Source organism: Natator depressus, chromosome 22 (genome assembly GCF_965152275.1).
Source record: "Natator depressus isolate rNatDep1 chromosome 22, rNatDep2.hap1, whole genome shotgun sequence".
Lineage (NCBI taxonomy): Eukaryota > Metazoa > Chordata > Testudines > Cheloniidae > Natator > Natator depressus.
Window position 1 is genome coordinate 19,171,157 of NC_134255.1, and position 24,249 is coordinate 19,195,405.

A 24,249-nucleotide genomic window follows, 5' to 3' on the forward strand; every position below is an offset into this window, starting at 1 on the left:
CTCTTGTTGCTTGTTTCTCCTTTGTCCATTCATAATAATCAGTAGATTGGTAAATGCCAGAGTCCATATCTCCTGTCAATGTTTTTTAACTTTCTGGGATTACTCTTAGATCCCTTCAGTGATGCCAGTATTTGTGCCTTTGGTCTGTCTGGATTACATAAATTCTTGGGTGCAGCTGTTCTTTAACGGTATCCCTTTAGCCCCAAGTATTAGAGGTGTGACTCCTCAGGTACACTCTATCACCTGGGCTAAGAGATGGGAGATCATGGGCCCTTTTGTCAAAATATTATTTCTGCTTCCACTTCTGATTTTCTTTCATCTTCTGTATGATTTCATTGTCATGAGATTTCAGCACATTATCATTCTCTGTCTGTGCATATCTGGTTTCTGCATCAGTCAGTGGTTTGGATGTATATTCTGCTGGTTGCCAGCAATCATTGTGTTTCTGTAAAATCACTGTACCTAACTCAGATTGTGAAGCATCTGCTGAAAATTTTAATATGCCTGTTTGGTGCGTAGTACTTCAACTGGCTTTTGTATCAGTTTTGGTATCAAACTTTCCCATGATTCCTCCTGTTCTGCACACCAGTACCATTAATTTTTACTTCTAGGAGTTTCCTTTCTACATGGATGGATACCTGAAAGGACTTGCTTGTTTTTCTGGATTGTCTGTTCACCCTGCAAGCAACTGAACTCTTGAAACAGATCATGATACTCCCAAATGAGTGCCTCATAGTCCGGTTTAGTATGATCTTGTAGTAAGAACACCTATTTTACCAGATTTTCACAAGCTGCCAAAATTTGTGTCACCTCCTTTGGTACTATAATGAACAGGAAAGAGCCTGTACGTGATGTTCTTATATTAGATGCTAGCGATGCATATCTCCTTCACTGGTATATTTGTTGCAGAATAACCAGTTACTTTTATTTTTGTTGGTCTCGGTTTCAGTTTCTTATTAACCTGTGCTTCTGTGTCCAGTTTGAGTGGAATAATTATTTCATCCACTTTCATTGGTAATATGCAGTCCCTCTCATCAGTTTTGCTTGATCCCAGCACATCTACATAAAACTCCTCAACCAGCTTGTCTTCAACTGCATGCATTTGACTTTTCTGCCTTTGGGATCTACAGCATTTTGCAAAAAAAAAAATAATTTTTTTTTCTGCACATTTATAACAGTTTCCCAAAGGCACAACGCTCTTTTTTGGGCCATGCTGCAATCCACACCTTCCACATAGCTGTCTGTACCCAGTCTACCTGCAGTAGTGGTTTTCATAGTGTGTGGTTCCACTTTTTGATTTGACCTTTTCTGGCTATACTCTTTTTGTTGTTGTTGTTGTTGTTGTTTTTAGTACATGTATAATCTTTGCTGGTGAAGTCAGCTCTTTGGCTTGTGCTTTCACAGTTTCTTCTGCCCTGCATATCTGGAAAGTTTTTTCTAAATTTAAATCTCCTTCATGGAGTAGTCTATTTCTTAACATATTGTCTTTAATGCCACAAATTATTCTGTCTCTGACCAGAGAATCTGTCAGCTCACCAAAGTTACAGGTTTTACTGAGGTTTCTTAATTCCATGACACATTGCTCTATGGTGTCATCAGTTTATTGCATGAATGTAAAAAAATTCTCTCTCTTAAAGATCTCATTCCTGTTTGTCATGCAGTGGTCCTCAAATTTAGTCAGTATTTTACTTAACTTCATACATTCACCTTCAGCAAACTTAAAGTTCTTCTATATATCCAATGCTACCTCCCCAGCAACATGCAAAAAGATTGATGATTTCACTTAATCATTTTGCTCCTTTGCCCCTGTGGCTACTAAATACAATTAAAATCTCTGTTGGAATTTTTTCCAATTCTCTGCAACATTGCCTGACAGTTGCAGACTGGATGGAGGTTGCAACACATTCATTTTTGGCTTTTTTCCTTCTAAAGCTAGCCAAGCTACTATTGTGCTCATAGAATACATACAAAAGCTTTTGTTCATCTCTGTTTGTTGCTCCACATGCTTCTCTTGCCTCTGCTTTCAGTTTTAAATACAGCAGTTAACTTCAAAATTACTGCAGTCTCCTTCTCATTCTGCACTTCTGACACCATGTAATGATATTGGGTTATTAAATAACAAACCAGTGTATGAGAAATAAACACAACTTTTATTTAAATAATAGAGAATATCTGTGGTGAGCTGCTGTATACATCTACACTGTGTTCTCAATCCCCGTTTCCAGAGCATATCTCAAAATTCTTATATTCATAATACTGTCCCTTATGAGTGAGCCTCTCTATATTATAATCTTGAACAAACATCTCTCTATAGACTCTATATTAGGAGGTTTCCCAAATGTATCAAATACTGCAGTGCTCTGTCCCAGTGAAGAAAAGGGAAGCTGTTTAATTTGCATTGTCATGATTTTGTTAGGTCTGATGCAAAATAACAAATATATATATTCATAGAAATGTAGGGCTGGAAGGGATCTTGAGAGGTCATCAAATTGAGCTTGCTGTGCTGAGACAGAACCAAGTAAACCTTGACCTAGATCATCTCTGACAGAGTTTGTTTAATCTGTTCTTAAAAACCTTCAATGATGGGGATTCCACAACCTCCCTTGGAAGCCTGTTCCATAGCTTAATTACAGAGTTAGGTTAGATATTAGGAAAAACTTTCTAAGTCTTCCTTGCTGCAGATTAAGCCCTTTACTTCTTGTCCTACCTCCAGTGGACATGGAGAACAATTAATCCCTGTCCTCTTTTTAACAGACCTTAACATATCTGAAGATGATCAGGTTCCCCCTCAGTCGTCTTTTTCTCAAGACTAAGCATGTTTAGTTTCAGAGTAACAGCCGTGTTAGTCTGTATTCGCAAAAAGAAAAGGAGTACTTGTGGCACCTTAGCGACTAACCAATTTATTTGAGCATACGCTTTCATGAGCTACAGCTGTAGCTCACGAAAGCTCATGCTCAAATAAATTGGTTAGTCTCTAAGGTGCCACAAGTACTCCTTTTCTTTAAGCATGTTTAGTTGTTTTAACCTTTCCTTATAGGTCAGGTTTTCTAAACCTTTTATCTTTTTTTTGTGGCTCTCCTCTGGACTCTCTCTAATTTGTCCACATCTTTCCTAAAGTGTGGTTTCTAGAATTGGACACAGTACTCCAGCTGAGGCCTCATCAGTGTTGAGTAGAGTGGGACAATTACCTTCCATGTCTTACATACAGCGGTCCTGTTAATCTCCCCCAGAATATTAGCCTTTTTTGCAACTTCATCACATTGTTGACTCATATTAAATTTGTAATCCACTGTAACCCCCAGATCCTTTTCAGCAGTACTACCATCTAGCCAATTATTCCCCATTTTGTAGTTGTGCATTTGATTTTTCCTTCCTAAGTGTAGTACTCTGCACTTCTTCTTGTTCCCCCCCATCCACTAGTCAATAACCCTGTCAAAGAAGGAAATTAGGTTGGTTTGGCATGATTTGATTTTATTCCTTATAACTCTGATATCCTCTAGGTACTTACAAATTGATTGTTTAATAATTTGTTCCATATCTTTCCAGGTATCAAAGGTTAGGCTGACTGATCTATAATTCCCTGGGTACTCTTTGTTCCCCTTTTTAAAGATAGCTACTAACTTTCGCCCTTTTCTAGTCCTCTGGAACTCACCTATCCTCCATGAATTCTCAAAGATAATTGCTTACAGTTCTGAGATGGCTTCAGCTAGTTCCTTAAGTACCCTAAGATAAATTTCATCAGGCCCTGCCAACTTGAATACATCTAACTTATCTAAAGATTCTTTAACCCATTCTTTCCCTATTATGGCTTGTTTTCCTTCCCCCTTGTTGCTAATATTAGTTGTGTTGAGTGACAGTCACCATTAACGTTTTTAGTGATGCTGAAGCAAAATAGGCATTAAACACCTCAGCCCTCTTCATGTTATCAGTTCTTAGCTCCCCTTCCCCACTAAGCAGAGGACCTATACTTTCCTTCATCTTTCTCTTGCTCCTAATGTATGAAGAACCCCTTTTTATTGCCTTTGATGTCCCTTGCTAGGTGTAATGCATTTTATGCCTTAGACTTTCTGATTTTTCCCTACATACAAGCCTCATCCTACTCCCACCATTTACCTATCTACCCACCTCACCCACTCTAGCCATCTCTTACCTGCCTGCAAAACTCTAACTGAGCCACCACACTGTGGCAAACCCCCCTTCACATTTGTGAGACCTCTCGTAATCCTCCTTCCCTGGACTGGGGTTGATCTGAGCAATGGAGAGTGATGGACAGGTGTGACCAGATTTTCAAAAGAGCCCAGCATGCAGTAGTTTCTAATGCAGTCAGTAAGAACCATTGGGTGCCTGGCTCTTTTTTTAAAAATCTGTCCCTTAGGGGTTTTACTTTCTGCCATGGCCCAGCAGAACAAGCTAAATGACATTGGGGCTAGTGTCTAGACAGGTGGTTTAGGAGTGTACAGGCTGTGCTGGCCTTATGGTTGCAAGCAGTTCATCTTAGGGTCTTCTTACTAATTTTTTAATTTCCTTCAGGCTGGTCCTTTTAAAAGCTATTCAGACTGAAAGTCATCTCTGTTTTGCATCTGTCTCTATTCCACTTTCAGTTCTTGTTTTGATGCAAAGATTCATAAAGTCTCCTTTCAAGGGAATACCCCAAATGTCGTCATCCTGCCACCTCTTCACCATTAACTCTCCACCAGAACTACCCAGATAGTCACGTGGCTCCAATGACAGACTGAAATTCCCTAGGGGAGGGAGGCTTTTCCTAATGTCAGAATTACCAGGAATCTCCCTTCCCTCCAGCTGCTGCAGGGTCAGGTTTCTCAGCTCTTCCTCACAGGAGAAGAGCAGCTTGGCTTGGCCTGTTGAATCAGAATTTCTATTAATCATGGATGATAAAACAAAGATTATATTTGCTAGGTGGTCCTGCAGTTAAGTAGGGGACTGGGAGTCAGGATTTTATTTCCAACTCTACCCGCTGACTCACTTTCTAACTCTGAGGAATGAGTCACTTCATTTCTCTGTGCTTCTCTGTACTTATCTGTAATACTGAGATGATGTTACTGACCTACCCATGTGAGGCTTCATTAATTATTCAAAATAATCTGAAAGGCACAATATGGGCCTACTTCTATGAGATAGTGAGCACTTCCTAAGCCGTGCAACAGTGACATTTGGTCTCCTGACAGCGTCATGGTTTTACTCTGGAGTAGTGCTGTCTCCTTAGAAGGACTGTTGGGTGAAAACCTTGGCACTGGACCCTTTGAATTCTCTTGCAAATAATTAAAGATCCATGGCCCTCTTTGCAAGAGTAAGGGTATTACCCCGAGTGTCTTGATCAGGCTAAGTCTGGGCAAGTGCATGCTGCCTACTGTCAGCTCTTGCTTTAATTTTATAAGGTATGGTTATTCACCTAAAGCCAGTAAGTTGGTAGGTGTTGGACATCTGGGCTGGTCTGAAAGAACTTGGTCACAAAGAGACTATGATAGCTGAGGCAGGAAGAAGAGCAGAAGATAGATCAGCTCTGTCTCTCTTCTTCCCTTCATCCCCTGGAAGGCATGGCCTAGGTCTAGGGCAGGAGATGGCTGTAGTGCCCCAGGGCAATTAAGCACTAAGGAGAGTGGCTGTTGCATGTAGTTCCTGGGGAAGGAGGCCAGCAGCACCCACCTGAAAGGCAGCCATACAAAGGGTTGGAGGTGAGAGGCTGTAGCAGTCCAGTGGCCTGGCAAGATGGAGGCTGGGAAGAGACAGCCCAGTAGGAATCTGCCATGGAGATATGCGGCTTCATGGGAAAAGCAGGGGCCAGGGAGCAGAGTGGGCCCAAGAGAAGCTGCTCCAGGGTCTCAAAATATTAAGGCGAAGCTGGCTTGCAACAGGTGTGAAAGCTGCCAGGGAGCATGGACGTTGGCAGATCAAACTGACAGGCAGCCCACAGATGCAGCGTGAACCAGGAATGGAAGGGGCAGTCCATTAGATGCTGTGGAAAGAGGACGCAGCTAGGCTGAGGGGAAGTCTCCCCAGGGAAGGGATAGGTGTAAGGAAGCTGTTGCGTGCTGAGCCAGATGCAGCATTACAAACCTGCTCTCTCGGAAAATGCTTGCTTTAGGGGAGAGGAGTGGGGTTCAGAGTGAGACCAGTAGGGGTGCAGCTACCTACTACAGCAAAGTAACACATGATAAATGGAGAACTGAGCCAGTGTGTACAGGAGAGCAGGACAAGATAAGTCTGAGGAGGGGCTTTGCATTGTGATGCCCAAAGCTGAAGACTGTTGAGCAGAGAACATGTACCTGCCAATAGGGAGATGATGCAAACGGTGTCCCATGAGACCAATACCACCACCAGGGTCAGGCCCTGTCTTGCAAGCCCTAGGAACTGATTTGTCCTCCCAGGAAGGAATAGCGTTGAAGGTGCCTGATGAACCATGACAGGTTAGCCTTTCCCCTGCTATTGCCCAGCCCTGAAAGGCAGAGTTAACTTTTCACCGGCACAGGTTTTGCCCCTAGGGTATCTGCTTCCTTTCCTTTTAGCCAGCCAGCCATATCAGATAGTCTTTTCCTGTTAGCTGTATGTGTGTGCGTGCACATGCATGCTGGGGACTCACGGTGTTACAGTCCAGCCTTTGAAGTACCTACAGCCCTTGCGTTTGAACTTTTGGCACAGTGTCTGGAAAGGCTGGTGTGCCGTGGTATCCATGGAATCCCCAATAGATTGGCGGTGCTGCAGTTTTTGAGGTCTACTCTTTTGTCCCCAACTCTGCTTGATGCATTTCCTCCTGAGAGAGACGCAGCGTTTTGGCAGTGGCTATAGGGAAGGCCTCTCTCAGCCGATCTCCTTTGTAATTTTGTACAGTGCCTGGGTGCGTGCAAAGACGTTTAGTCACTAAATAATAGGGGGGTTGGGGGGGATCCTGGTTTATCTTAACTGGCTGGATGCATCAGTTTCTTCAGGCTCCCAGCAAACTCGGCTTGAGAGTCTGGGAAAGGAAGAGTGGGACACTATCGGGGTGTCATCAGACGTCACCGGTGTGGTGCTCTGCTCTGTTCAATGATGATAACAGTCGGCTGCATGTGTGTGTGTGTGTGTTCCCTCTGTGTGCTGCCCCGGCTCTGCAGATAGCTGGCACAGCAGATCTCATGAGGAAAAACCCAATGACCACGGACTCTGATAAGGTATGAAGGCACCCGGCCAGGTTTATTGCCAAACAAAACACAGTCTCTAGCTCCCCGGATCAGAGGTCTACAGTTCTGCTAGTACATATGTGCTCCCTGACACTGGACTGGCTCAGTCAGTGGCGGTATTTACCATTGCCCCCTAGGCCAGACAAAGACAACCACTCGGATGCATTCTTATACAGAGGTACAAACACATTACACGTCACTCCTGATGTATTGAGGTACAACCCCTCTATGTAGTAAGGTCCCGCCTCTCTTCTTGTACATGTTGGTTCAAACAAAACAACTCAAGCCATCATATTATCCTTCTGCCTGTCTTTAGGATGGGTCAGCCTGTTCCTTGTTATGTGTGGAATGTGCAAGTATCGGAGTGTTCTTGGTACCATCCTGGCACGTTTATATCTTTAGTGTCCAGTACCTTTTAGGTATGTGTATTTTTGCAACATCAGCCCTTTCCTTGCCAGCTTCTGTGAGCAGGGCCTGCCTCTGGTTCAAAGTTTAATTTTGCTTTATGTTAACAAAGTCTTGACCATTACTTTAGTTCAGGCCTTAGGCCTCATACCAGGCCTCTGATATAAGGTTTTATGTTTCAGGGCCTCCTCTTACTACAAGGGGCAGGCTGTCATTACGCAGCTCCAGCTCCGTGCAATAGCAGAGAGTTGCTGGACCTGTTTGGAGGTAATTCTACCTCCATGCTTTGCTGCAGAAAGCTTAAAGGTCAGAGGCCTGTTCCTAAATAGAGGCATCTTGTTACTCCCTCGTGTGTCTCTGTATTTGTAAGGCTCATGCCTAGCAGGGTTATACCAGATACATGCAGGGTTTCTGGGCAGACTGGCCCATAGTTCACACCCTTGGATGATGTTTCCACCTTACGGTTCCCACTGCCCAGTTTCATCCCATTTGCTTCTAGTTACACCCCATGTACGATAATAATAGTGTGTTCTCTGCTGACTCCAGAATTGACAGGCCATCTCAGCCTTTCTCCCTGGCAGAGGGGTTGGTGAGTCCAGAAACTCACTGTTACACCAGCCAGTCTCTGGTGATGGAACAAGAAGGTGAAAATATCACTTAACCTTTTTTTTCTTTTTACTGAGGTCCTGCAGGCCAAAAGGCTAACCCTGTAGTAGATGTCTGGTGGAGCCTGGTAGCTGGGGTATTGATTAACTTAACTGTGAGAACTTCAGTGGATAATTCAGAGTGCAAATGGGATGTACAGATGTGACAATTTGGGAATCTGTCAGTACAAATTTATGAATTCTGGATGATATTATTAATTGTTACTATGAAAGATGCTGTATCATGAATGCCTAGATGTATGTGTATCCATCATGTCTTACCAGCATGACAGCATGTCGTCCTCATACTGAGGACAGTAGGAAATACTTAAAGTTAATGACAATACTTTGGTCACAATATTATTCTAGAAAGTAAAAACTAGCTGCATCCTTGGGAGACCAGTTTTATTTTCCCCTCTGAAGGGAGTAGGGAAAGAGAGGAGCAGACCAAAAAAATGGCCGAGTGTCCAGGAGAGGTTTAATAAACACATAGGAACAGAGGAACCAGACAGGAAGAGGAAGTGTGGGGGTAGGAAAGAGTAAGGTGGTCATGCAAGCTGGGCAACGACTTCATGAGGGAGAAACCACACAACAGGTAAAAAGTCTGCATGAGGCAGGGGTCATTCTGCCTGCCTTCTTGGCCGCAAATGGTCCCCCCCAAGGACTCACAAAGGAAGAGCTAGTGACGGATATTGCAGTTTAAGAGGTTTATTGTTTGGTATGATCTGTACTCTGCTTCATTTGAAGAGCATTAAGGTGTTTGTCTCTGTGCAGTGTGTCTCTGTATGTGTGCTACGTGCTTCACGGTTACTGTGTCTCCAGAGACAATTAAACCATAACCAGAAGCTTCACACCTTTTGCAGTGTGAAGGAGGGAGAGGGTGTGTTTAAGCAACTGGGCTCTCTTGGGTGTCAGCACTTGTCCTGGGGGCCTAGGGCAGGTGGGCTGAAGAGCTCCATTTCTGTGAAGGGTTAACAAACTGAGAGCCAATGCCCAGACAATGTGCCAGAGATACCAAGGAGGACAAAGTTCTGCAGCCTGGTGAGACCCAGAGAAGCTTAAAACACCCAGGAAGTCAGAGGCTAGATTACCCTCACAGCTTGTCTGGGGATCCAGTCACTTTTGTGGGTTGCCCACCTATTGTTTTGCCTGTGGACTACATGACCCGCCCATCTCTGCTTTGTAAGGCTCATGCCTAGAAGGGTTATACGAGATACATGCAGGGTTTCTGGGCAGACTGGCCCATAGTTCACACCCTTGGAAGATGTTTCCAGCCTACAATTCCTACTGCCCCATTTCATCCCATTTGCTTCTAGTTACACCCAATGTACCATAATAATAGTGTGCTCCTTGGTAGAACTTTTCATCTGTAGATTTCAAAGCACTTCACTAAGGTCGTTAGTATCATTATCCCCATTTTGCTGATGGGGAAACTGAGGTATAGGGAGGGGCTGTGACTTGCCTGTGGTCACCCAGCTGGTCAGTGACAGAGCTGGGAATAGAACCCAGGTCTACAGAATCATAGTCCAGGGGGCTACCCTGCCTCTCTAAATAATGCCCCTCTCTTTCTTAACGCTTATGTCCTTCAAGTACCTGTAGCTATCCGCCCTCCTGTGGGCGTTTAGCCAAATTTGGTTCTTTAGCTCTCAGTCCTTCCAGCCTCTAAATACTGTGTGTTGCTCTTCCCAGTACCGTACTACATGGCTCTGGTACTGCAGTGTCCCAGGCAATTGCATTCTGGTGCTCATGAGTCTACATAGGGCCTTGCGCTGTCAGTGTACCAGCCAAAGTGCCATGTCCTATTCCCCTGGCAACAACATGCCCTAGCAGAGTGTGAACTCTCCGCCTCTTGTTTGGATAGCTGCTTTTCAGCGTTACCTCCTGGGGCATGAAGGCGAGTCCACACAGGCCACAAGGGGGTGTGTATGTGTGTGTCTGTCTCTGTCAGACAGGGTGGGTAAGGTAATATCTTTTATTGGAGCAACTTCTCTGGTTGGCTGTCTCTCTCCACTTTGGCAGGCAGGAAGTGGCAGGGTGGGTGCGGAAGAACAGTATAATACTTTCCGTAGGACCAGCCATGTGTCCAGAACTGAATGCAGCATCTTAGGGGCAGAGGTGCTTCTCATCACAGCTGCCTGCTTTTCTTCAAGCTGATTGTCTTACAGGCAAGGGGATGCAGACTGACTGAAGCCAGTGCAGTGGTTTGCTGCTCCTATGATGAATGGCATAAAAGCCAGTGAAAGCAAGGATTGTGCCCCCCCACTTCCTCTGCATGACTGCCATTCAGACATCCTCTCCAGCATGGCGGCCTCAGTGCCAATGCACTCTGCCTTGCAGAGATCAGGCATTACCCTGGACAGAGCTTCACACCTCTGCACTATGGTATCTGTCAAAACAAGGATGAAGAAAAGAAGGCCAGGATACCATGCTGCTCTGTCCTGCTGAGCTAATGGTTAGGTTTGGGCACCATGAATTTGCCCTTCCCTCTCCCACTGACACTGCAACGTTTTTGGACAAGGCAACAGACAACCCCTGCACACCAGCAGAGACTTCATCCTTCTTAATGGGAATTTGAGTAATGCAGTAGCTACAAGGGGACTGTATAATCAAATGGACTCTTACTTTACACAGAGTGTTGTACAAATATTAATTAATTAATAATCTGTTCCCCCATCCCTGCTCCAGCCATTCTGCCAATGCCCTTCTGGAGCAAACTGTTCGGTTACTTTGGATAATGGTGAGAGCTGAAACAGAGGGAAGAAGAGAAAAACTGAGGGCTTAAAGCAGCTGGTGCTATTAGATTAGAGGGCCATGTCTTAATCCAGTCCATACCTAATCCAGGGCATTTTTGGAGTTAGAAATAAACTTTTCCCATGAGTAGAACATGTCTTAAAATCTTAGATATTTTTTGTACATTGCCCAAACCCAGTGCAGTGTCTTCTATAAAAGCCTCTGGACTCTGTACTGGATTAAGGATTTGGGAAGGGACTTGGGGGCTTTGCTCTGTGGCAGATTATGGGAGCTTTTGATTATTCAAAACCATACTTTAAAAAACAGTTTAAAGCCAAGATGATAGAGCAAGATTCTAATCTGACGCTCAAATAGGTCATTCTGAGCATTGAGCTCATTTGCCTTGCAAAGCTGAAAAGCGCAATACTTTGTTGATGAGAACTAGATTCCCCGCCCCATTCAGTTAAATTATTAAGCCCTCATCAAAAAGGGAAGTTGGTTGATATTCTCTGTCAGAGCCTCTACCCAAACCACTGGAGGAGAAAAACAGTGCCTCCCAAATAATGGGGCCCTACAGCATCTCTATGAAGGGCTATGACATGGTAAGTCATGCACGACTCTTTGTTTTTGCAATGTCCACGTGTTTAGGTTGAGGATTCTGGGGGGGTGACGGGTCTTATATCTGGGCTGAGGAGCTTGGCTTTTAATCTCTCCCACCCACAAACACATACTTTCTCCCTTTTGTTTAGATACATTTGGTCTCAAGCTAAAATTTTAAACCAATGTAGTTGGACCCCAAAGCACCTATTTAGGGATGTTTTTGTCAGCTGCAGGCGGTGCAGACGAGAATGCTAGCCCTTCTCACATGCTGTGATTACTGGTGCCATATCTTTAAATTGTTTTCTTCAGTGGTTGGCTCTATAATTCTTTTGCTTGGGTGCTGGGATTGCAGCCTCTGTTCTTGTGGCCGAAAGGCTCGTTCTGAGATGGTCGGAATCAGATGCGTCTCCTTCCTAGGTTAACTTGCTTAGAGAGAAGCCCACCTTGTGTAATCATTTAAACAAGCAGAGAGTGGGTTTAAAACACGTATTCTGACTTGACAGTATTTTACACCACTGTGCACTGGTGTAAATGAGTGCACAAAGTGCCGTTCCATAGGAAATCAAACCCACTAACTTTAACAAACAGGAGTAACTGGATAAGCTACAATAACATTGGGAAATGTGAAAGACCTACATCCCACAATAACATAATTGTATACTCACACCCCTGCCTGCATTTTATCCTTTCCTATGTGTGGGTCGGCTTGCAGAGCCTGCCTGAGGGCAGTTCTGTAGCATATTTATATTAGAGTTTTTTTACTGGGAGAGAAGCTATACTACAAATATCCTAGGTTTGAATTATGACACAGTATATTCCATCCTCTAATTAGCCTTGTAAATTGAAAACAATAATATCTTTAAAAAGATGATTGTTCCATGCTAAGGAAAGCTCACATCAGATTTGCCACAAAGCCTGGCTTTTAAATAGAGTGACTCAGAAGTTTTTCAACCTTTTTTTTTAATTTAAAGATGACTTTTCTAAGGAAATTGTTTTGTTTCTGTTCAAATCAAAACATATTAATTCCATTTTGGTTTAATTTTTCTCCTTACCTTTTTCTCCCTTGTTTCCTTTGGGGAGGGGGGGAGTGAGAAAAGCAGCCCTCACCTCCCCCCAAAAAACAACAACCCCCAGAACAATTTTTGATTTGTTTAGTTGAAAAATCCTGTGAAAACTTTAAAACAAAATGAACCATTATTTTTGTCATAATTTTTTTGCAAAGGATACTTCCCATTCTTTGATCACCCTGACCCCTCCTTTTAAATGAAAGGCTCAAGCAGGAGAATCGTGGTGGTAGAGTTTAGCTGGGGGTAAAGCAGAGCTCACTCCCTAATGAAAAAAGTGAAAAGTGGGAGCTGCAGCAGCACTGGCTGGGTGCAGGGGCAAAGCCCGGGGGGCGGTGGTCAAGGTTCAGAATCCAGTGGGGAAGCTCTGCAGAACAACTCTTAGTGGAATCTTAGACCAATTCTGATTTTTTTTTTCCACTCTCCTCCCAGTTATATGCCTGATATATAAATTATCCTATTGGCAGAAAAACAGCTAAGATTGGTGTCGTGTCCTTACTGCTTAACCTGCCCAGGTCCAGATAGGGGATGTAGTCTGAAACAGACACAAAATTATTCATGCAAGGAAATTAAAATGCTGTGGGATTTGTTCCTTGGTTGTGAATAACTTTCCAGAACTTCAGCTCCATGACTTTATCTCAGCTGTAAATGATATTCAACTGTGAGGGGATCACCAGATCTGTGTAGAACATGGATGACTTTGGGACTGAAGAGATGGGCAGTTGTGAGGTAGAGTAGAATTAGTTTAATGTCCTCCTAGGAGTTGAGGGAGGCTGAACTTGATGAACTAATAGGGGGATGTTTTTTCCATCTCTATTTTCTAGGAGCCTCTTAAGCAGAAAGCTTGAGGGATTGCATTAAATAAATGTAATCTATCTATCTTCCTGCAAGGGAAGATACACACACAATTAGTGCCATGTTTGGCTTGCCAGTTCTGTTTTATTTTACATGTAATTCCCTATCATTACACACAAATACCCACAGCAGTGACAAACAGAAAATATTACATAATCCTCCTGTTCTATTCCTTCCTCCTTCCTTATTTTTAGGTCCCTTTTTTCCGCTACTGGAGCAGTGGTTCTCAAACTTTTGTACTGGGGACCCCTTTCACACAGCAAGCCTCTGAGTGTGACTCCCCTCCCTCCCCCCTTATAAAATAAAACCACTTTTTTATATATTTAACACCATTATAAATGCTGGAGGCAAAGTGGAGTTTGAGGTAGAGGCTGACAGCTTGCGGCCCCCCCCCCCATGTAATAACCTTGTGACCCCCTGAGGGGTCCCGACCCCCAGTTTGAGAGCTCCTGTACTACAGGCTTTTGTGCGTGCACGTTTTCCCAGCAAATCCATCCTTAAAGCAAAATTTTGAGTCCCTGGCCAAGTGGCAGGAGTTGGAGAGAGCATATTGCCACTATGAGTCATGGGGACTAATCTCTGCCCCTACCATACTGAACGCTGCAAGGTCCCTCACATCTTTGTTCTAATAGCCCTAGTGTGTCACACTCTATGCAACTCTTGTAGCTGCGCTCCAACCCCTTTCTGCTTCAGCTTGGATTCGCAATACATAAGTGCTTTGTCTCTTTGACTCATCTCTGTCTGCTTCCACCCACACTCGCTACTCTCTCCCAGCCTGAGATGTACATGAGAGGACGGCTCAGTCACTGCACTGTGCACATTTCCCAAGCCAGAGGCGAGTGGCTTACAGTAAAAAACAAACAATACCTTACCTGTCACCTTATCAGAGATGAGATGGTGGCAGATAGTGGTGCTCGAGTGCAGCATCTTCTGTTGTAAATGCAAGGTGATACTGACAGCCACTCGCTGCAGTTAAAACGGTTTAGCACTGCACAGTCACTGCCCATGTTTTGAAGGGTTGCTGTCCTTTTGTTTTGACACCATGCTGCGCTCTTGTGATTAACCCTGCATTCCCAAATTGTTCTGCACATCTCCTCCTCCCTCTGATGCTTGGAACCCCTCCAACCCTTTCCTGGTTCTTGGGGAGCCTGTTTTCTTTTGCTAAGGGAAACTGTAACTTTTTAGAGAAGGAACCTTGTATGCATTTAATGAGATGCTGTGCACATTCACAGTCCACGTTAATAGTACAAAGAAAAGGAGTACTTGTGGCACCTTAGAGACTAACAAATTTATTTGAGCATAAGCTTTCGTGAGCTACAGCTCACTTCATCGGATCTGATGAAGTGAGCTGTAGCTCATGAAAGCTTATGCTCAAATAAATTTGAGCTGTAGCTCACGAAAGCGTATGCGCAAATAAATTTGTTAATCTCTAAGGTGCCACAAGTACTCCTTTTTGTGAATACAGACTAACACGGCTGCTACTCTGAAACCTGTTAATAGTACAGCAGCTGGTGGGCTGCAGATGGCATAGATACTGAGGGCCCTTTGAAACAAGAACCCCTTAATGATGTATTTGTCAGGCAGGAGGTTATATAACCACCCCAGCATTGGGTTAGCTCTTGGGCATTGACCCTTGCCATAGTCAATGCTATTAGCACAAGTTCCATGGGCATCATTAACTCCTGGTATGTACGCGAGATAGGCAGTTGCTAGGGCATATTTTTAGGAACAGAAAAATTTGAAATTGAGGGTAGTTTAAAGACTCCCTTTGCCATATCTCCTCCTTCACAGCTATTTGTTTTGCAGAGTTTTAGTTAGTGGAGGTGAGCGTTGGTCCCTCCAGACTGGTGCCCTGCTGTTGCTTTAGATGAAGGCAGAAAACCCGACCAATTGTGTGGACTGGATTGGGGGTGTTTGTGGTTTCTTTCCTGACCTTTCGGCCTATTGGCTAACTCCCAGAAGCATCTCCCAAGAGGAGGCACTGGGGAGACAAGAGTAAAGCAGCACCATCACCCTGCTATTTTCCAAAACTGCACTTTAAAGATTCGCGTGAGTGCACAGCAGCTACAGCTCTCTGCCACAGTGCAACGTCCCATGGGTTGCTCTCTACGGGTGAGAAGCTAACAACATGCCATTGCCTTAAGTGAGGCCTTCACTTGCTACAGCCAGAGATAGCTTGTGTGTGTTTCAGGGGGGTGCCCCAATCAGGGAGCTTTCTGCCTCTGCCATATGGCCTTGTGGCTCGTGACTGGGGGGATTCACACTCACTGTATTTCACAGGACAGTTGAGATGTTTCTTAAAAAAAAAAAAGCAACCAAAAAAAGAAAATAGCTCTGAAAACAGCTCAAGCAGCACTGGTATTTAGCTAATGGGGGAAGGTGCAGCAGGTGCAGGCAGCTACAGCTGGCAGTGAAAGGTATGAAAACAGCGAGCAGAAACTTCCGCTGTGGTCAGTGCAAGAGTCTGTCTCCAGAGAAGGTGGTTGGGAGGGGTAGAGCGCTCAGTGTGACTGCAGGGGAACCCTTACCATCTTCTAGTTAGTATTTGTTGAGCTGTCTGACATTTTTGCCATGAGCCTTTGCTCTGCCCTTTGTTCCTCTTCTCCTCATTGATTTCTACCCTCCCCTTTTCTCCTCCTCTTTTTCTGAGCACTCTTGTTTTGGCTAGCATTAGGCTCTGTCCATTGCCTGCCTGGAGCAGCACAGGACAGTCAGAGCATATGCTCCACGGTGGTGGTGGGCTTTGCCAGAGCTGCCAGCTTTCTAGTGCTAAGGTTTTGATTTGATTTCTGCTTTGAATAAAAAACTTGGTGTGTGATACAGCTCTGTGGGTGCCAAAAGGACTATAAAAGCGAGGAGGGCAAGCCCCCCCCACCTGCAGGATCTTCTTTAAGTCCCTGCCCTCCCTCACTCCTTACCCTCCTTGCTGGCAAGCCCGAGGCCTTTGGGTAGTGGGTCTGTCCTGCTTCCCAAACCTGGCTAGGCCCTGGCCCCTAGAAGCCAGTGCTGTGGTTTCAGCCACCAACAGGTGAGGGGCCAGCTGCAGGCATGCAAGACAACACACAACAGGACCTGACCAGCTGCTGCACGTGCCACAAGGCAGAGCAGAACCCAGCTGCCGCTAGCCAGGCACAGTGTGCTCCCTCTCAGCCAGGTTCTTAAAAAGTAGGAGGCAATGTCCCTCCCGTCTCCAGAGCCTACGTATAGCTCACTCCACTGGCCAGCTGCTGCATTGTTCCCAGTGCAAATCTCACTTTGTGTGGCAGCATCACAGCCTGCATATTGGGCGTGGACCTGATATCACAAACTCCCAGCAGTAGTTCAGCCCAAGGAGCTCAGACAGACATGGTGTCACACTGCGGGACAGTACTGAGTCAAGAGGAGTGGCAATACATCCTCTGTCTCAAGACGCAGCATGCTTTGTAATAGCTCTACAGACAAATCAGAGAAAGTCCTTGCCTGGGGCCAGTGTGTGAAGGTAGTTTTGGGAACAGAATATGGAATTAACGTGGTAGAAAATGACAGAAAAATTAATTAGAGGGACACAACCAAGCCAGGTGAAATGGGCAACACAATGGTGACTAAAGTTCAGTGTTGATAAGTACAAAGTAATGCACATAGGAGGGGAAAATGTACTATTCATAGACCGTACAGGGTTCTGAATTAACTGCATCAACTCAGGAAAGGGTGTGAGGGTGGCCAGCTCGATGGAGGGCTCTGCCCAGTGTGCAGCAGTGGTCAGAAAGCAAACAACCTGTGAGTGTCGACAAGGAATAGGGTGGAGAATAATATGGAGAATATTCTAATGCCTCTATATAAACCAACAAGATATCCTCCTCCAGACTAGGGTCTAATCTCGTCTGGCATTTCCTATGTAATGGTTGGGCTTTCTCCTGGGAAATGGCTGTACAGAAACTGAAGCCTGTAATGGGATTCTCCTCCTGTTCTGCAGAATTTGCTGGGGGAATTCAGTGACTATGACAATGACAACACCACAAGATCCTATGAGGACTACTTCTGTCCAGATACAGTCTTGTCTCCGGCTGGCGATCCCACACATCCTTTCAAGAAGATCTTTGTGCCCTTAGTCTACCTTCTGATATTTCTTCTGGGGACCTTGGGCAATGCCCTGGTATTGATCATCCTGGAGCGTTACAAGCGTGCCCGCACTACCACCGAGAACTTCCTCTTTCATCTAGCCCTGGCCAATCTGGTGCTAGTGCTCACCTTGCCTTTTGGTGTGGCCGAGAGCTTGACTGGCTGGATCTTCGGCACTTTCCTCTGCAAAGTCCTCAGCGCTGTTCATAAGATCAACTTCTACTGCAGCAGCATGCTTCTAGGCTGCATCAGTGTGGATCGCTACCTGGCCATAGTGTATGCTATCCACACCTACAGGAAGCGCAGAGTCAGGTCCATCCATCTCACTTGCCTGGCCATTTGGTTCATCTCCCTGGTGCTGACCTTGCCCGATCTAGTGCTCATGGAGGTCTGGTCAGACAAGAGCAACCACAGTGTCTGCAATTTCCAGCAAGTTGGGATTCATGGCAGCAACATGTGGCTGGCAACCCGCTTCCTGTATCACATTGTGGGTTTCTTCGTGCCCCTGCTGGTCATGTGCTACTGCTATACAGCCATTGTGAGGACCCTGTGCCAGTCCCAGCGGCTGCAGAGGCAGAAGGCCGTGAGAGTGGCCATTCTGGTCACAGGGGTGTTCTTACTCTGTTGGAGCCCTTACCACATGGTCATCTTTTTGGACACGCTAGACAAGCTGGAAACCTTACCGAGCGATTGTGCCTTGGCGGACCAGTTGGCCACCAGCATCATGGTGACAGAGGTGATTGGCTTCACACACTGCTGTCTCAACCCCATCCTCTATGCCTTTGTCGGAGTCAAGTTCCGCAACGACTTCTTCCGGATTCTCCGTGACCTGGGCTGCATAAGCCAAGAGACCCTGCAGGAGATCCTTGATGTGACGAGGAAGAGCAGTGGGATTGAGTCGGACACCATCACTTCTGTCAGCACTTTCTAGTGGGGAAAGAACTGGGCACGGGGCTGAGATAGACCTTGGTGTTCCTGGCCAGCAGAGCATGTAATGCCCTTGGTACAGGACTCAGCTCTGCGCCTCAGTATCATCCCTACCACTTCCCTCCTTTCCACAAGAAACTGAGGTCTAAAGGGCACCATTAAAACAGCACATACTTGCCAGCCGTTACCACATATTTACTTCCTGTGCTAAATATGTGGAGAAATGGTTTGTGGTAGCCCTTGGCAAATACTGACTTTACATAGCAACCACTGCAAAGGGGCTGGCTGGGACCCTAGCAAGTTAGCTCTGATACTGCATCCTCCCCACTGGAGGAGCCCCAGTGTGCAGAGCCAACCACAGAATTGGGCCCTTAGAAAGTGACAAACAGGAAATTCCAGATGATGGAGAGATTTTTATCAGAGAAATGGAAGAGCATGATTTAGTCTGTGCTGCTTATTAAGGTGCTCAGAAGAAAGTGATATAGCCCAATTATTGCTTTTAATTAGAAACAGTTCTATGTTTAATGAAAGTTATGTAAAATATGAAGAAGTTTAGAGTATGTTTCAGTTACTTGGGCACATAGCTGCATGTTACTCACCATTCTGGTCAATACAAAGGTTTGGACACTGTTCTTCTGACTGCATCACAGAATCTGGAAGTAGAAGAGGCCTGTGAGGCAGCCAGCCCATCTCCTCCAGCAAACGTGGGGTTGTCTCCTGTTGTGCCTTTCCTGGGACTTTTGGGCAGGTTGGGTGCCTTGATCCCAAATGGTGGTGTTTCTGCGACTCACATTGGGAGACTCTTCCATAGGCCCAAAGACTTTACTGTCAGGAATTTTTTTCCTGCCCATGAGCTGCACACTTTCTCTCTCACTTTCAATCCATTTTATTGCTGTTAATAATTCCAATTACTGACTAACTGGAACTAATTGATTTCCTTTGAGGGTGAATATTCTCTGAGCAGGCCCTGTCCAGCCTTGTAACTGAATGGTGGCACAGACCTCTCCTACTTTGATTACTAGGGTGGGGGAGGAGGGAAAGAAGGCTGAATGTGTTACTGATTTGCTTTGGGGTTCAGTTGCTGTATTTCTTGGGTGTTGAGAGCAAGAATTCCCGTTATTCCAGAGTAAAACAGAACATGGAAGGAGAAGAGTTGTTGGGGGGCGGGGGGAGGGTTTGTGGGTTTTTTTTTCAGGGGCAGACAAGGGAAAGTTTTTTTTGCTATGCTTTGTACTGTGCTTTCAGGCATTCTAGCTCTACCTGCATCGATGGTGTTTTAAAAAATTTCACTTATTAGATTTTAGGGAGAAAAGATCTGAACTTTGACTTCATACCAGAGTTGTGGGTACCCAGCAGCTCTCAGGATCAGGCCTACTCCACACAGACATGCACCAAACTAACAGCAGCAGCTTTAACCCACAGCTGGGGTTATTTCAGTGCAAGTCTGTGTGTAGAGCAGCCATAAGGGACTCTGTCCCTGTTGATGTGATAACAGCTAATGGAAAACAGCACAGTTAAACAATGTGTAGGCAATGCTGCTGCTTTCTTTGTTTTTCTTAATAGGTAAAGTGTTACTTTGGCTTGAAATGTATGTTATAGTTCTGTCTAAGGAGCCACTGGCCACCATTCATCCCAGGCACAACCTAACCACAAATACATTTGTAAAAATTTGCTCCAAAATTAACCTGCTTTGCTAGGCAAAACTAAAACTATTTCTGCTGATCAATATTAATTTTAGTGTTGTCAAACTGCCCATGTGGCAGGGTGGATGTTTGAGCTTTGTGCTAGGGTCACTAGTAGCAGTCACCCAATAACAAAGAGACCAACTTCAATTCACTCACCCCTTTCCAGAAAAATGATCTGTCGGAAGAAGAATCTGTAGGGGAATGATCCATATTTAAAGGATCACCTCTGGGCTAAATTCAGCCCAAAATGGAGGATCGGTGAAGCCTTTTACTAACTCTAACCCCAACAGGAAAAGTCCAAGGTTTAGAGGGTTTTTTTTAAATTCCAAGGGATGTAACTTTAACAAAAATAAAAAACAATCAAACATTCCCTGCGGTGTTCACAGCACAGCCATTGAGGACCCCAGTGAAGCTGATGAGGTTATTCTTATTGTCCAAGCAGGGAGAAATGCCGAAAAGTTTGTTTAAACTGTGCTACTGGGGCAAAATCTAGCTAGAGTTCATACATTATTTCAGTGTTCATAACTGAAAGGGGATATTTTGAGAGGCTTTATTTTTTTTTACGATCGCTTATATCTTGTGTCCCTATAAACTCACCATAAATTTTGTCTGCTTTTTTTTAAATGAACTATAATGATTAATTAAATAAAGTACTTTTTCCACCTTGCATGTCTCATGCTTCTGCAGAAAGTCAGCTGTAGTTTTCAATATTCTGAAACACAGACAGATCAGAGAGACCAATTGATAGCTGCTGGCTGGTCAGACGTCTTTCTGACAAGTTCTGCATGGAGATAAAAGGAGCCTTTCATGTGTTGCTTATGAGGCTCACTGGAATTTGTTCTTTTCACTAGTGCTGCAGAAGGATCTCTTATTTTAGGGCATGTGTAAGATCCAGGTTTAGCTCAGTTTTTTTTACCAAGGCCTGCCTAGAGCACCCATCACCACAGTACTGAGACATCAGCTAACCCTAATAGGTTACCATAATCTACTTTATTCAAGTTTCAGATCTGCCAACCCATAGCAGAGTTAGACTCAAAGCTCAGCTGCTTTAATTAAGAAAAAAAAACCTGGAGGTTGTTTCATAGGAGAGGTCTTATTAAAGTGCTCACAGTGCATTAGGCCCAGGGAGAGTTGGTGCTCCCAGGTTTCCATAATCGCTATAAGAGCTGCCTGGTGGCCTTGGTCACGTCACGTAGCCTTTCTGCCTTTGTTGACCATCTCCAAAATAGGGATAATACACTGCACTGCAGCCCAGTCTTGCAGACCCATGGCTATCTTGTGACAACTCAGATCAAGGAAAGAGTGAGACAAAGAAAGAGGGGCTTCACCAGGGCTTAAATTCAGCTGGAGCCACCAGAGTGGAGCTCTGGTAAATATTTTCAAACCTGCAGAGGCACCAGGGCTAAAGCCCCAAGCCCTGGTGCCCCTTCTCCTCCCTGCCACTACCAAGCTAAAGCCTGGAGCCCCTAATGGGGTGGGGTGCTCCAGGAAATAATCTTTGAGAATTTAAGCCCTGGGCTTCACCAAAACACACAGGAAGCTGGACATCGAATGCAGCAAAGTCTGTAACAGATGTTAGTCTGTTACATGCCCGAATCTCTGAGCAGCTCCAAACAGGGCAGAGGAGCAGTGATCATGTAGGAAATAGCTTCTCTAGACTGAGAGCTGGACCTGCCCCTAGCCCATACCTGAACAACTGGGATAGATGGGCCTCTGGGTCTTTTCCCAGATAGAATCCAAGGCTCAACCTGGCAGCACACATTGATTGGCAGCTCTCAAAAGGACACTGTTACCAAAGTTTGCCAATCAACAGCACAGGGACACAAGTGTACATACAGCAGAGCACCCACAGGGACATGTATCTTGAAGACTGAGCGTTACTGTACAAGGTAACTTCTTTCTGCATGCCAACTGATAATACCATGGGCCCCTGTAACAGGGTTGGCACCTGCCCTCTGGTTGGGTGTGTCAGTGGTCTTTAAACCAGTCCAGCCCTGATGTTGGGCTGTATTCCCCAGGTCTTCCTCCCTGGAGACACTATCTATCTTCCCAGGCTCAGTCCCTACTCAGTGTCCGCAGCCAGTCTGGAGCTCCTTCATTGAGCCACCAGGCCCTGCTAGCAAACTGTCTTTGGCTCAGTCCTAGCAGCCAGCCAGGAGCCTCTCGCACCCCCGTTCCCTGCCCCCACTTTGCTGTCCATTGTGCTGTAGATCCCTCAGCTAGACAGGCATGCAGTCCTTTCTTCTCCAGCTTCCAGCAGCAACTAACTGCTGCGCTGGTCTGCAGCTTTTTTTATATGGCCCTCCTGGGCCCTGGGTGGCTGCTTTCCCTGCAGCCACTCTAGCCTGCTTGGGGGACTGCTCCACTGCTCCTTAGCTGGGATGTGTGTGGCAGGACCCTGAGGCCACCAACAAGGGGCCTCTGGGCCTAGTCCACCCCATCACAGCCACAGAAAGGGGGCAGGGGGTTTCCTCATGTTGTTTCACTTGACTTAACTATTCTAGGGGCCAGTGAGTGGGTGAGACTCCTTCTCTAGGCCAGTGGTTCAGTGACTCCTGTAGATTGTGGGAAATGCTGGGTCAGAACATCCACACAGGTCTGTTAAGGGAAGGCTTGACTAACCCTTTCCTGTAGCCCACGTCTGCACCCTAAACTTTGGGCTATCATGATGAGGTTGTTCCTCATTGTTGCCCCTTGAAGCTGTTCCACTTGAATTAACTATTCTTTGGGCTAGCCCATGGGCAAGACTCCCTCTGCAACCTGGTGATTAGGTTACATGCCTGGCCTGTGGGAGATGCTGGTTCAAATTATCCCTGGGCCTGTGGAGAAGCAGTTTGAAGAGGGTTCTCCTGCAGCCATGGTGTGTGGCCTGGGCTTTGAAGGATAGTGATAAGGGACTCCCTCACTCTTGCCTTCTGAAGCTATTCCAATTGATTTAACAATTCTTCAGGCCAGGCCAAAAGTCAGAATCACGCTATAGTCTGGTATTTAGGGTATTCACAGCTGGGTTGGTAGAGATCCTGGTTCAAATCTCCATTGTGCCTGTTCAGCCGGGGATTGAATTTCCTCCCTCCCAGGTGATTGCCCTTTGCAGTGGGACATCCTTGTCTGAACCCCCTCCCTTTCTCAGGAGGCCATTCCCACCTTGGGACAGGGAGAGGATTTGGACAGGGCTTGCCCACATCTGACTCTCCCTGGAAGGTGGGAGCCCCCAGTTCACACCCCTCAGCAGAGAAGGGGAGTCACCTAGGGTCTGCCACAGCCTGGCTGTATATCCTAGCCCCTGGGGATAAAAGTTATTTAGGTCTTTTGTATGGCCCCCAATTTCTCATTAATTAAACCAGCACAACCTGCTCTGTTTAGTTCAGAGTCAATATTGCCTGCACCTCAGGCACCACATCCCCTCCCCTGAGGCAGAGGGGGGATTTGAACAAGGGTCACTCACATCCCAGAGAAGTGCTCTAACTGCCATACCATCAAGAACTATGGCGGCAGACTTTGGCCCAGTTATTATGTAGTTAAAGTTGACCAGTGTCAATAGAAAAGACTAAGGGAACCCCATCTCAGAATACCTCCCAGTCCAGCACTTAGGTCCTTCACGTGAGAGGTAAGAGAGTCTGTTTCAAATTCCATCTCAACAAGCACAAAAGGGATTTGAACCAGGAACTCACCCATTCTGGAGCACATACCAAAACCACTGGACTATCAAAAGATTCACAGCCTGAGTTTGACCCAATTATTTAGTGGTAGCAGACCAGCTTCACCAGGAAAGACCAAGGGAGCTCCCACATCAAAACACCTCCCACTCTGGCACTTAAGCCATTCACTGGAGCTAAGAGAATAAAGTTCAAATCCCAGCTCAGCAAGCAGAAAGGGGGTTTGAATCAGCAACTCCTATGTTCTTAGCCAGGAATGTAATGCATAACTTGTGTCTCAATATATCGAAGTCTGCTGCACTAGCTCTGTGTGCAGAGTTGGGACAGCACATGGAAAGAACACACGCACGTCTGCCAACTGACATCATTTGCAATCAGAGAGTGAAGATTATTTTGTAGCCTTTGACTAC

The 24,249-nt window shown here is 45.5% G+C and overlaps 1 protein-coding gene across 1 annotated transcript in view; it reads left to right on the forward strand.

The window, feature by feature from the left end:
* The window catches only part of CXCR5 (C-X-C motif chemokine receptor 5), a 25,722-nt gene extending 6,094 nt beyond the window's left edge, over window positions 1-19,628 (forward strand). The window contains exon 2 of the mRNA XM_074936541.1: window positions 17,426-19,628. Coding sequence (XP_074792642.1) covers window positions 17,426-18,502 — 1,077 coding nt within the window. The 3' untranslated portion in view covers window positions 18,503-19,628. The remainder of the gene's footprint in view (window positions 1-17,425) is intronic.
* The last annotated feature ends 4,621 nt before the right edge of the window (window positions 19,629-24,249 follow it).